The sequence below is a fragment of the Entamoeba nuttalli genome (assembly GCF_000257125.1).
Source record: "Entamoeba nuttalli P19 unplaced genomic scaffold asmbl_9891, whole genome shotgun sequence".
Lineage (NCBI taxonomy): Eukaryota > Evosea > Mastigamoebida > Endamoebidae > Entamoeba > Entamoeba nuttalli.
Window position 1 is genome coordinate 3,187 of NW_008579887.1, and position 12,042 is coordinate 15,228.

Sequence of the window (12,042 nt, forward strand, 5' to 3'; positions counted from 1 at the left end):
TGAAATAAATGATGAAGTTAATAATAAATGAAACTGGATATAATAATATAATAATAATGAAATATTCTTCAACATAAAATAATAAATAAATGATAATTCAATCATAAAATAAGAAATAAAGAAATGTATGTTATTTAGAATTAAATTAAAAATCAAATAAGAATATAAAAAGAAGAAATAAACAGAAAGAAGAAAGAAAAAAACAATAAATAAAGAAATAAAATGATTTATCCACAAAAACAAGAAGAAAATCTAAATAACAAATAAAACAAAAAATTTAATCATTTTAATGATGTATGATGTGATTAACATCCATTAATCAATGACAATTTTATTAACACTTAATTATCTAATATTTATTAAAGTATTTGAACCTGTGACATTATTTTTCTCTGCTTTTAATTTAAAATATTTTTATACATTACTTTTTGTTCTTTTTTTATCTTTAAACTAATGTTTATTTAATTATATTTTATACAACAAGAATAATTATGTGTTTGATTCATTTGGATATTCTTATAAGTTTTGAAGATATTGTTATGTTAACTTTAATATGTAAATATAGTCACTTGAATTAACAACATATTAATTAATATTTGAAGAGACACTACTTACCTCTAATAAAACTCTTCTAACAACCACTACACAACATTTTTTAATGAAATGTTATTGAATTTAGAATAATTATAAGTCAATCAAAGCAGTTATTATTTATGTCAAATGAAGTGAATGTATGGAACTTATTTTAGATGTAACTAATAAACATAATAATTAAAATTCATTATATTTTAATCAGATATTAAACTATAATACCACAAAAATAATTAAATAAAAAAGATAGTTGTACTATTGAAATTACACAAAAATTAGAGTTTCATCTGATATCGATCCCAAGCCATCACTGAATTTAAATAAGGTTCATTTGTTGTTGTCGAAAAGGTAATTTTATTACAGCTAACACTAATTCCTAATGGTGCACCAACTAGCCCTAATTCACTCATTTCAATAGAACCAATAAAATTTTTTTTCTGAAAACAAACAATTCTATTATTTCCACTATCACTAACAAATAGCCTCCCGTGCTCGTCAATACAGCCAAATGTTGGTCTATTAACAAACCCTTTTGCTTCACCATATCTAGAAATAATAGAGGTTACTTTTTTTTGTTTTGGGTCAATTGAAAAAATAGAACTTCCCCAATTATCTATTACAATTAGTTCATTGTCATCAAATAGAATGCAGTGTGGATAAAATGGTTTTCTTTGATTGACTATATTTAGCGTAGAAATAAATGTTCCATTAAGTGTGAATATTTGGATTCTACTATTCATAGCATCAGCAACATAAACTCTATCTGAAGAATCAATTGCAACACACATTGGTTCATTAAATTTACCTGTCTCATTTCCATATCCACCAATTGTCTTTAATTTGCGTTCTATCATATTAAAAATATGAACACAATGAAGTTGTTTATCAGTGATATAAATGATTGAACCATTCTTGTATTTTACAATACTCGTTGGACATTCTACTTTAATAGAAAAATCTTCAGACTCTTTTCCATCTTTCATTATTTTAATCAATTTGATTGAATGATTGTTGATATCTCCAGTAATATAACTATCATTATGATATTTTGTAACACATGAAAATGCAGGTGAAAAATGATTATTTTGAGCCATAGGAATGAATTCTCTTATAAAGTCTTTATCATCTATTAAACTTGGAAATGTTTCAACATCAGGTAAATCATTGTTAGTTGATAAAACAGTATTAGTAGAGAATATACCCCCACCTTTAGTAAAATTAAGTATTGAGATTGTGGGTTGTTGAATTCCAACATAAAAAGAATCACGATTCCTAAATGAATACATGTAAATGGACATTGTATTTAATTCATGATAAACCTCATTTATTAATTTATTAAGCTTATTAATCATTTCTTTTACATGTTGTAATAACTTAGTACGTTTAAGGTCCATTGACTGATAGTATTGGTTTTGACTAAACTCATCAACTAAATTAAATTGATTAGTTTGTTTAGACATACCTTTTAATTGTTCATAAAAGAAATCTAACTCCTTTCTTTTATTTTTAAAATTTTCTAATTGAGATTTAAGTTCTACTTTACATGATCCATATAATTTATTAATAGAGAGGACAATTAACTGTTCTTCCATTTGTTTTTTTTTAGTTTATTTGATTCTTTTTGAATTGAAAATCATTCATGTTATATATAACATTAATAAGTTAGGTATTAACCATAAAAGAATTTAAATAACTTCATTAAAATACTAAATTAAAATTATCTTTTTTTATTCGTTGTCAATACTTATAGAGTTATTCTTCCTTAATTAAAAATACTTATGAAGAAGAGTTTAATAGAATTTTTATTTTTGTACATTTTCATTATCAAGTAAACTTAATAGATAGATATTTTAGATTTGTTGATTTCTTTTTTTCCTAAAGAAGAATAACGAATAAGTAAGAATAAAATAAAGTTAAAATGCGAAAATAATATCTTTATATTGAAAATAAATTATTTAAACTAATAAAAATATAATTTAAAAAATATTAAACTTCTAGTTAAGTTTGATTAAAACAGTCAGTTAAAAGAGAAAGATTTAATTTATTATATTATTAACTGAATACCATAACTTATTTTTTTAGTTAATTATGATACAATTATTGAATTTAATTAACATAAAAAAAAGGAAAGAATTAATTAAAGTTGCTTTCTTCTTGACATAATCATTCCAGCCATTTCATATGCTTCTTCTTCTCCTTTTTGGAATGGTGCTTCATTATAGAACAAATATTTATATGTAGTATCATTCACTTTTTCAAAGAATTTTGGAACATAAGTCTTTCCTTGTTTTTGGTCTTGAATTCTTTCTTGTCTTTGCCATTCTTCTACTTCATATTTCTTATCAGCTGCTTCTTGTCCATCACCTTTAATAACTGCCTTAGTAAGGTCTTGCCAGACATATTGAGACTCTTTTCCCCACAAATTCTCGAATGGAACTTCATATCTGATTGGTGATTCAGGTGGGTTCTTAGCATCAAAGAAGGTTTCTTTATTATTAAGAGTGATTTTCTCGAAATATTGACCCTGAATAGTATCAACTTGTTTTGACCCATTCATAATTTTACCCTCAACTTTGTACAGATTAGCAGATGAAAACATTGAAGTTGTTTTAAAATCAAGTGATGCCCAGTATGGGTTTTTATTACATCTAATTTCTACAACTCCTCCCATTTCCATAATAAAAGGTCCTACAAAAAATCCTGATGCTTTAGTTGGTGGGAATGCCCATGTATATTCTTCATCATATTTCAATAACTTAATTTTTTGAACTCCATTTAAATAAGCCCAAGCAGAAACTCCATAGAAACTTACTGAAAAGGTAATAGTTCCAGAACCAATCCATCCATCTTCTCTATTAGAAACATAAAAAGCAGAAATTGGAGGATGATGAGAAACTTGTTCAGCAATATAATGTGTTTTTGATTTTGATTTTGGATCTTCCCACATACATCGGAAAACTTCCCCGAGAATTGGATTATATGGTTTTCTTACTACTTTCATAGCATGTGCAAATCCAGAAAGATACCATTGTGCAACTAATTTAGCTCTTTTATAGGGATCATCCTCATTTGCAGCAAGGCTAAGATAATTCCAATGTTCAAAATAATCAGTGAAATTTTGTAAGAATGAACGTGCTTGAGTAATACAAACTGGAAAAGGAATTCTTGTTAAATCAACACCAGGAGAAAGTCCTTTTGCAAATTCCCAAATAATGTTATTATTCCATAAGTCTTTAGCAACTGGTTCAGCTTCAACTTTCTTATATGGAGTTGGTTCATATTGTTGAGATATTTCATTAATTTCTCCATATTTAGAGAATTTTTTCATAATTCTTTCTGTTTCTGGGTTTGATGTAGTAGCAGTTGACATTTTATCTTTTGAAGATCTCTTTTTTACTTTTGTGCTGAGATATCTCCTGATTCTGCTTTTTCTCTTTTTTTATGTTTTTCTTTAAATTCATCACCATTTGAACTTTCTTCATGGAATTATTCGGGAGTTTATATTAATTTTTGGTTCTAAGTTGTTTATTCTAAGTTACTTTGATCTTTTGATAAGTTTAATTATTTACCAATTACTTTTTTGATAGACTTTATAAAAAACACAACATAAAAATAATAAAATTGTGTTATTGCTATTAGAAACTTAAAAATTAATGAACTTAAAAAGAAGAAAACAGAATGCAAAGTGTTGATTTGTTTCCGAAGACACTAAGTGAGTGGAATGAAGAATTAGTTTCATTTAATGAAGATCATCACCTTGTTGATTGGAATTCTACAGAAACAACTATTAAATTTTTTCAAAGTATATGGGGAGAAAATAATGAAATTCTTGCTATTACAACATTAAGATATTTTAATGAATTTGTGCTTTGTCGAATTTTAGAAAATGAAAACGTTCCATTAATAACAAAAATTTTTGATGTTCTTAACAGATATCGTCTTGAATTATTAAGTGGTAAAGTTCCTATTTTTTGTAGTGGTGGAATAACAGGAATTAACGGTATTCCTCAAGGAGGATTAACTTTATTACAATTAGTTACCCAAGCACAAACACTGATAGTATGTACGTGTGGAAATAAAATTCCTCATCTTTTTAAATTTGCTGGGGATATGCTTGGGTTAACTCAATTTAATGAATTATCATTATTATCTCTTGCTGTTTCAACTCTTATTGAACTTGAAATGACATTTCCTACTTTATTAAAAGGGGCAATCGATTATATTGAAAAATTAACACGATCAAGTGGACCAGATAGTCCTTGTTTAATATTATATTCAACAATTTTATCAAATTCTTTAATTGTAGAGCAAAATGGAAAATCAGCTAATGAATATCCAGTTTATTCTCCAATAATTTCATTTAATCAAAAAATAACTACTACATCATTTGCCTCACAATCAGATAATAATCCAAGTCAAATCAAATTATATACAGCTCCTCAACTTATTGATCCTCTTCCTCAATTATTTGATGTTCTTCCTGATCAACTTAGTGAAACTTCTACTTTCTTAAAACAACATTTGTCAGTTGTTGTTGATACATATCAGAGTTGTAGATATTGGGATATTCTTCATTTGTCTACTTTCTTTCCTATTATTTTTAGATGTTCTGCTTTATCACCAGATTCATTATATATTCCACAATTTAGTTATTTAACAAATTGTTATGACCCTTCTCAATTGCTTGGTTTGTTAAGTGTAATAAGTACTTTTAATGATCAAAGAAGATATGACCGTTTAAGATATTCAATTGTTATGAGACTATTGGATATTTGTAGTAATTTTAGTATAAAAGAAAGTACGCGATTATCTGCAATTTCATTATTAATTAATTTGGGTAATAATGATAGTATGATTGGTGGTATATTGTCTCCATTTGCTAAACAATTCTTTATTCCAACAATTAAAGATAGTAATTATATGTTAATTATTAAAATATATGGGTTATTGAAATGTACTAACTTTACACCAAATAATATTATTGAAATGTTACCGTATGCAATGAAAAATATTACAACCATACCATCTCATTATTTATATTGTGGAATGTTGATTTATCTTTTACAATTTAATAAAGAATCATATTTTTCTTTAGTACTCGATAAGTTACAAATGATTATCAATTCTAAAATGTTTTTCACATTCAATTCATTATCGTTATATACTTGTGTTTTTAAAGTTATTAAGGCACTAATTTTAAATATTGATTCAAAACTCGCAAGTAATATAAATAGAATAATCACAATTTTACTTGTATTAAAAGAGAATAGTAAAGATTCATTATTAAGAGATTGGTCATTATTTTATTTAAGATGTATTCATCATATGTCTGTTCAAAAGCTGCAAAAATTACTTACTCATGGAAATTATCCTTTAATTGGAACTGATTCAAAAATGACCTTAAAAACAAGCGATTTCCTTGATCTTGTTGGATCAAAGAACATTAATGAAGTTGGTAAAGATGGTAGAATTGTCATTAGTATTGCTAAATTACAAAAGTTATTGTCAGAAGATATTGAATCATCTACCGAAAAAGATAGTTTTATTCATTGTCTAAATAGTACTGATGACGCAATGAGAATTAGTCTAAAAGATTTTGAAGGAATGATAGATGGGGTTGCAGGAAGAGGAGGTGTTGTAAGGATTGACATACGAAAGATGAAAGGAGTTATTAATAAAGATGAAGAAGAAGTTGAAAGAAAAGAAAAAGAAGAACGAAGTGAAGGTGTTGTTATATTAAAAAGAAATGAAACAAATCAAATGAGTCAAATTAATATTACTGGAAATCTTTCTACTGAATCAGATAATTATATTGAAATGTTAAATAAAACTGAAAGTAATTTAATTATTCCAATGCAACTTACTGTCCAATCATCACAATCTGTTGATGATGAATTTTATGTTGTGCCTTTTACATTTACTATTCAAAATAATTATAAAACTATTAAAACAAATACTATTAAATATATTCATCCATTATTGCAAAGAAATGGTAGTGATGATATTAACAAAGTAATGCTTGAATTACCATTAAATGCTCCACACCCATGTTCAATGAGTGTAGACCCATATGTCATTGTTACTGACTCACATGCAGATTTATGTAGATTAAATATTGTCACTGAAGGACTTAAATTAAACTTTAATGATTTTATTTGTGTTTCCCCACAATTAGAAATTATGAAAACCCAAAACACTGCAAATGGACTGTATGAAATGTTATGGAATAAATTAGCTTATAAATCAAATATTCCTCTTGATATTTCATATGATGAAATAAAGAATAAGGTCGATAATTGTTATATGAAGGGTGGTATTATTAAATCAGAAGAAAAGGAAGTCAGAATGTTATTCATTCTTGCTCCTCATTCTCATTTATTATTTAAAATTATTCCAACTCAAATAAAATCAATCACCCTTATTGAAGTTGTTACTGATTATTTGGAAGCATTGGATTATGTTAATGCTGATTTTTGTATGACTCACTTCTGTTGAAATGAACTAACACAAAATAATTCATTCCTTTTTCTTTAAGTAATTTGTAATTTTTATTTTAATCGTATTATTCTAACAAAAATTTCTTAATAAATATGTTATTTGTTTCTTATTGTCTTTTGTCAGGAATAAATAAAGGTTATTAACATTTAATGGAAATACTTATTTACAAGACTTATTAAAATGACTATCGTCAATAGTAGTTTGTAAAATTAACACATAAAGAGTGTCTTTTGTTTAAACATGGAACTGACATTCCTTAATAATGTTAATAAAATAAAAAAATTGCTTATTATTCTACGTTAAGTATAACATAAATGGGTAATAATTAATAACTAAAATATGTCTGTTATCTATGGGGTTAGTTTAAAGAAGCTTAAAAGAGCTTGATTAACTTATTATTGTAATAATAGTTAAATCATATATTTATAGTAATATAAATCTATTAATGACCATTCTGATTAATGATTAATTATATTAAAAAAAGAAATGAAACAATTTTCAATTATATAATTTGGTTTACTCCTTTTCTTCTTTATGTAGTGGTTTTTTACCCTTTCTTTTTTTATCTTGAGAATCAGTTATTTCTTCTTTGTCTTCGCTTTTATTTTCATTGTTTGGTGTCCCTTTTTCTTGTTCTTCATTAGTTTTTTCTTCTTTTTCTTCAACCTTCTTTAATTTAAGTGCTTGCCTCTTGGCTGTTAACCGTTGAACTTTTTCAGCATTTTCAATACGAATTTCAGGACGAACAGTACATCGAGGCAATGAATAATCATATCCATCATCAATAAAATTGTCTGCCAAATCATAACCATATCCCCTTGTTGACTTTTTTTGAACAAAAAGCTTTTGTTGTAACTTACCAATAACTGATGTATATGGATTTTCTCTTCGACCTTTTCGTTCTTCAGCTCTTTTCCAGGTTTCTTCAAAATCCTCTTCTTCGCCAATAATATCTTCTTTATTAGTATCAATAGTTTCTGAATCTTCTTCTTCCTCTTCTTCATTTTCAATACCTTTTACATCTACTTCATCATTTTCTTCCTTAAATTTGGCTGCCCACCCTTCTCCATACATACTAATATTTTGTTGTTCTAACCACTTCTTAAATTCTTTGTCAACATGAATTTGTTTGTCTTTTCCTATTTCTATATCAATAGAAAACATTCTAGAATCAAGTCTTTGTGCAATATCTAGGTCCTGAATTTCTTCTTCCATAGGTTCGATTGACTTAATCTCTTTTGACGTATTTTCTTCTTCTTTCTTATTTTCTTCTTCAGTTGTTTGTACCTCTTTTGGATCTACAATTTGTGGAGTAATTCGTTTTTTCTTCTGAGACTCATTTTCTATTGTTTCTTTAATTCTTTTTGCTGTTTCATCTACTTCTAGTAGTTTAATCTCTTCTTTTAGCAGTTCTTTCTTTTTTTCTATATTTTCTTGAACTACTTTTTCTACAATTTCTTCATCATTAGGATTATGTAATTCTTTTTTTATTTCATTTGTTTTTGTTTCTTCTTGTTTACTTACACAAACTTCATCCATCTTTTGAACCTCTTTTTTATCTTCTTTTTTTACTATCTTCTTTGACCTTTTTTTTTCTTTGCTTGTTTTTGTTTCAGTATTATCTTTCATTTCATTTAATTCTTTCTCTTCTTCCTTTCCTTCTTTTTGAGTAGTTTTTGCTTTTACAATTCTTTTTTTAGTTATTTTCTTTGTCTTAGTTGTGTCTTCTGTACTACATTCGTTTTGTTCTTCATTTATTATATGGTTGTTGTTCTGTTCTTTACACTCTTGACTATCCTTCTTTGTTACCTTCTTTTTTCTTTTTGTTATTTTTTTTATTAATTTTTTCGTTGTATCAGTTTCTTTTTGTTCTGTATTTATTATATTTTCCTCAAGATGCTCATAGCTAACTTCTTCTTCTTTAATAGTTTCTACCACCTCATTTTTTGGTTTATTTTCATCTTTATTTGTTTGTACAATTTTTTGCTCATTCTCACTGTTTTGAACTGGAGGAACCGTAGGATATTGTTCAATTTGAATTTCTTTTATTGAACTTGGCGTTGATTGGAATGTATCTAAAGAAGGAAGAATAGGTCTTAATTCAGAGTGTGAATCATTTGGGTTTTTATTTATGTTCACATGTAAATTGGAGATACCATAACATGTTATAGTTTGTGGTGTAAGGTTTGTGCTAATGGTTTGCGCATCATTTACAGGATTTTGTATTCCAGTCACCCCTACAAGACATGGAGGCGTTTGCATTGTTTGCCTTTCTGAAGAACTTTTTTCTCTTTTTGAAAAAGACAAAAACAGAAGAAATAATGATAAAACAAGTCATTTGTTGTATTTCATTAACCATTTTACTATGTTAATTATTCTTTTTATTAACACTTTGAATGTGTAATGAACCTCTTTAGTTTTTCTTCTCTCAGATAAGGATTTGAAGATTAATAGTAATCTCCTTTTTGATTAGTTTCATAAACACCTCTCTTTAATACAGCAATTCTTTATTTTTGTGAAGTTAAATAGGTCTTATGTCTTAACCTATTAGTCATACAATTACTTTAATGATACTTACTTTTGAATTTGCTCCTATTTTTTAGTTGTTTTGAAACTCAAACAACTCACTTATGCCTATCTCAAATACATAAATAATTGAAACAAGTTCAAAAATTCTTTTTATCTTTTAATTTTAATGTTATAAATATTAAGGGTGATAGTATTAACTTGTTGTTTTTATGATGATAAATTTCTAAATTGATTCAATTGGCTAATTGACTACATACTTCATTCTTCATAAAGGTTTTAAACTTAATTTCATTAAGCGTTCATTATTCTTTTTTCTACTAGTCTAGAAATGCTAATTATTATTCAGTGAACATACCTCTTATAATTTTTTAAGTCTTGATGTTTTTAAAACAAACAAGACACTAAGTGATTTAACTTAGATCAATACAAATATATGTTAAATCTTACGAATATAGAAAATGTTAGTTAACTTCTGCGTCTTGAGTTAAGATATTTCAAATTTTCTTTACTGTAAGATGTGGTTTATTTCATAGATAAATAGAGACAGTTATTTACATTATCAAATCAAAAATATTTAATCACATTACAATAAAATATCACAGTTAGTAGTTATTTTCATCTACTATTGTTAATTAATAATAACTAAATGAAAGAGATATGATTAATTAAAGCTTAAAATGATAATAAAAAATTCTTAAATCCACGATACTTTATTTAATTTTGTTAGGTGTCTGAATAATCTATATATTTTAAATGCAGTGAATATTTATTTGAAATAACTAATTGCATTGAATGTAATTATATTTTAGTGATATAATTAAGAGAGTAAGAATATTAATTGAGTCAATAACTCTCTTGTTTTTATAACAAAATATAAAAATAACAATACAACTAACTAAGTCTATGAATTTGATCCATCCTATTTCTTTTTTTTCAGTTTTAATACTATTACTTTGTTCCTTATTTAATGATATTGCTATATTAGAGCTTATTCTTTTTATCTAATAATAAGAAGTACTGTTAAAATTAATAAAAGGTAATTTAGACATTGAAATGAAAAAGAAGAGTATTTTCTTTTAATTATATAAACCACCCATTTTATTAAAGTTAATAAACTTGAAAATCCTGCCATTCTATAGTGTATAATAACTGAAAACATACTAGAGAAATATCATTTATATAATTGCTTAAATCTTATTAATATTTTTAAATATTTGTAATGATTTTTTCTTTATCAACGAGTGGATTTAAACTTCTTCTTTAATGCATTAAATAACGAGAGTGTTTTTATTCATAAACGTAATTCTCATCTTTTTCCTTTTATCATTTTACTTTCAGCAAAAAAAAGATAAGTAAATAGATTGATAATTTGATACAAGGAAAGAAGAAAAAAATCTCAATATTAGTATTATTTTTTCTGTTATTCTTGAAAAGTTATTAAAAACCATTTTTAAATCTTCAAAATAAAAAAGAATTTAAAAAGAAAACAAAAAAGTTTAAGGAGACAAGAAACAATGAAAAACTCAAAATAAATAATCAAGAACTTAAAAACGTTGAGAACATCTAATGATATAATAAATAGTAAAATGAATAGTAAAGATTAGTAGTAAATTAATAAATAAGTATGGAGAAAGAATAAACTAAAGATAGACAAAAGCAAGAATAAAAGACAGTACTAATATAAAAACTTAAAAAAGAACTTTAAAATTTAGAGATGTCAAGAAGAAGAGACGAAGAAGTTGATCAAGAACTTGTTGGTGAATTAAAGGATGCCTTTGATATGTTTGATTCCTCAAAAAAAGGATATTTAGATAAAGATGATGTTAAAAAATTATTCAAAACTAATGGTATTCGTGTAACAGATGAAGACCTTGATGCTGCTTTCAAAGAAGCTGATGCTGATGGAGATAAGAAAATTGAATGCATGGAATTCATTAACATGATGACTGGAAAAATGAAAACAGCTTCAACTGAACAAAAATTAACAGAAGCTTTTAAAGTTTTTGATCCAGAAGAAAAAGGTGTTATTGATTCAAAAGAATTAACTGAAGCTTTATTAAATATTGGTGAAAGATGCACTACTTCAGAAGTAGGTGAATTGAAAACTGTTGCTGAAAATCAAGAAGGACAAATCAGATATGAATTGTTCATCCAAGCTGTCTTTGCTAAGAAGTAAAATTAATTCTACTTTTCATTTTGGTTATATTATTCATTTTCTTTCTTATTTCATCCATTTCATAATAGAATAATAAAAACAAATAACATCAAAATAACTTTATTTTAACGCTTTTGTTTTTAGTTCTATATATAGATTTTCTATTTAGTTTTTATCTTGAAATGAAATAATTATAATATTAGTTATTATATTAATATCAAATTTATTGTATGTTTGTCAAAAATGAAGAAAAGAAAACCCTAGTGATA

At 25.7% G+C, this 12,042-nt stretch overlaps 5 protein-coding genes across 5 annotated transcripts; 2 read left to right on the plus strand and 3 right to left on the minus strand.

Moving 5' to 3' along the window:
• Window positions 1-866: 866 nt before the first annotated feature.
• ENU1_207460 (NHL repeat-containing protein) lies at window positions 867-2,183 on the minus strand (the record flags this gene model as incomplete). Its single annotated transcript, XM_008862296.1, has 1 exon — window positions 867-2,183. One exon carries the CDS (start codon window positions 2,181-2,183, stop codon window positions 867-869), a length of 1,317 nt encoding a protein of 438 aa, XP_008860518.1.
• A 545-nt stretch (window positions 2,184-2,728) lies between these two features.
• ENU1_207470 (oxysterol binding protein, putative) lies at window positions 2,729-3,961 on the minus strand (the record flags this gene model as incomplete). Its single annotated transcript, XM_008862297.1, has 1 exon — window positions 2,729-3,961. One exon carries the CDS (start codon window positions 3,959-3,961, stop codon window positions 2,729-2,731), a length of 1,233 nt encoding a protein of 410 aa, XP_008860519.1.
• A 308-nt stretch (window positions 3,962-4,269) lies between these two features.
• ENU1_207480 (hypothetical protein) lies at window positions 4,270-7,086 on the plus strand (the record flags this gene model as incomplete). Its single annotated transcript, XM_008862298.1, has 1 exon — window positions 4,270-7,086. The coding sequence occupies one exon, from the start codon at window positions 4,270-4,272 to the stop codon at window positions 7,084-7,086; it is 2,817 nt and encodes a 938-aa protein (XP_008860520.1).
• A 519-nt stretch (window positions 7,087-7,605) lies between these two features.
• ENU1_207490 (hypothetical protein) lies at window positions 7,606-9,351 on the minus strand (the record flags this gene model as incomplete). Its single annotated transcript, XM_008862299.1, has 1 exon — window positions 7,606-9,351. The coding sequence occupies one exon, from the start codon at window positions 9,349-9,351 to the stop codon at window positions 7,606-7,608; it is 1,746 nt and encodes a 581-aa protein (XP_008860521.1).
• Window positions 9,352-11,332: 1,981 nt separating this feature from the next.
• Window positions 11,333-11,794, plus strand: ENU1_207500 (calmodulin, putative; the record flags this gene model as incomplete). The annotated part of the gene is made up of 1 exon (XM_008862300.1): window positions 11,333-11,794. One exon carries the CDS (start codon window positions 11,333-11,335, stop codon window positions 11,792-11,794), a length of 462 nt encoding a protein of 153 aa, XP_008860522.1.
• Window positions 11,795-12,042: the final 248 nt, after the last annotated feature.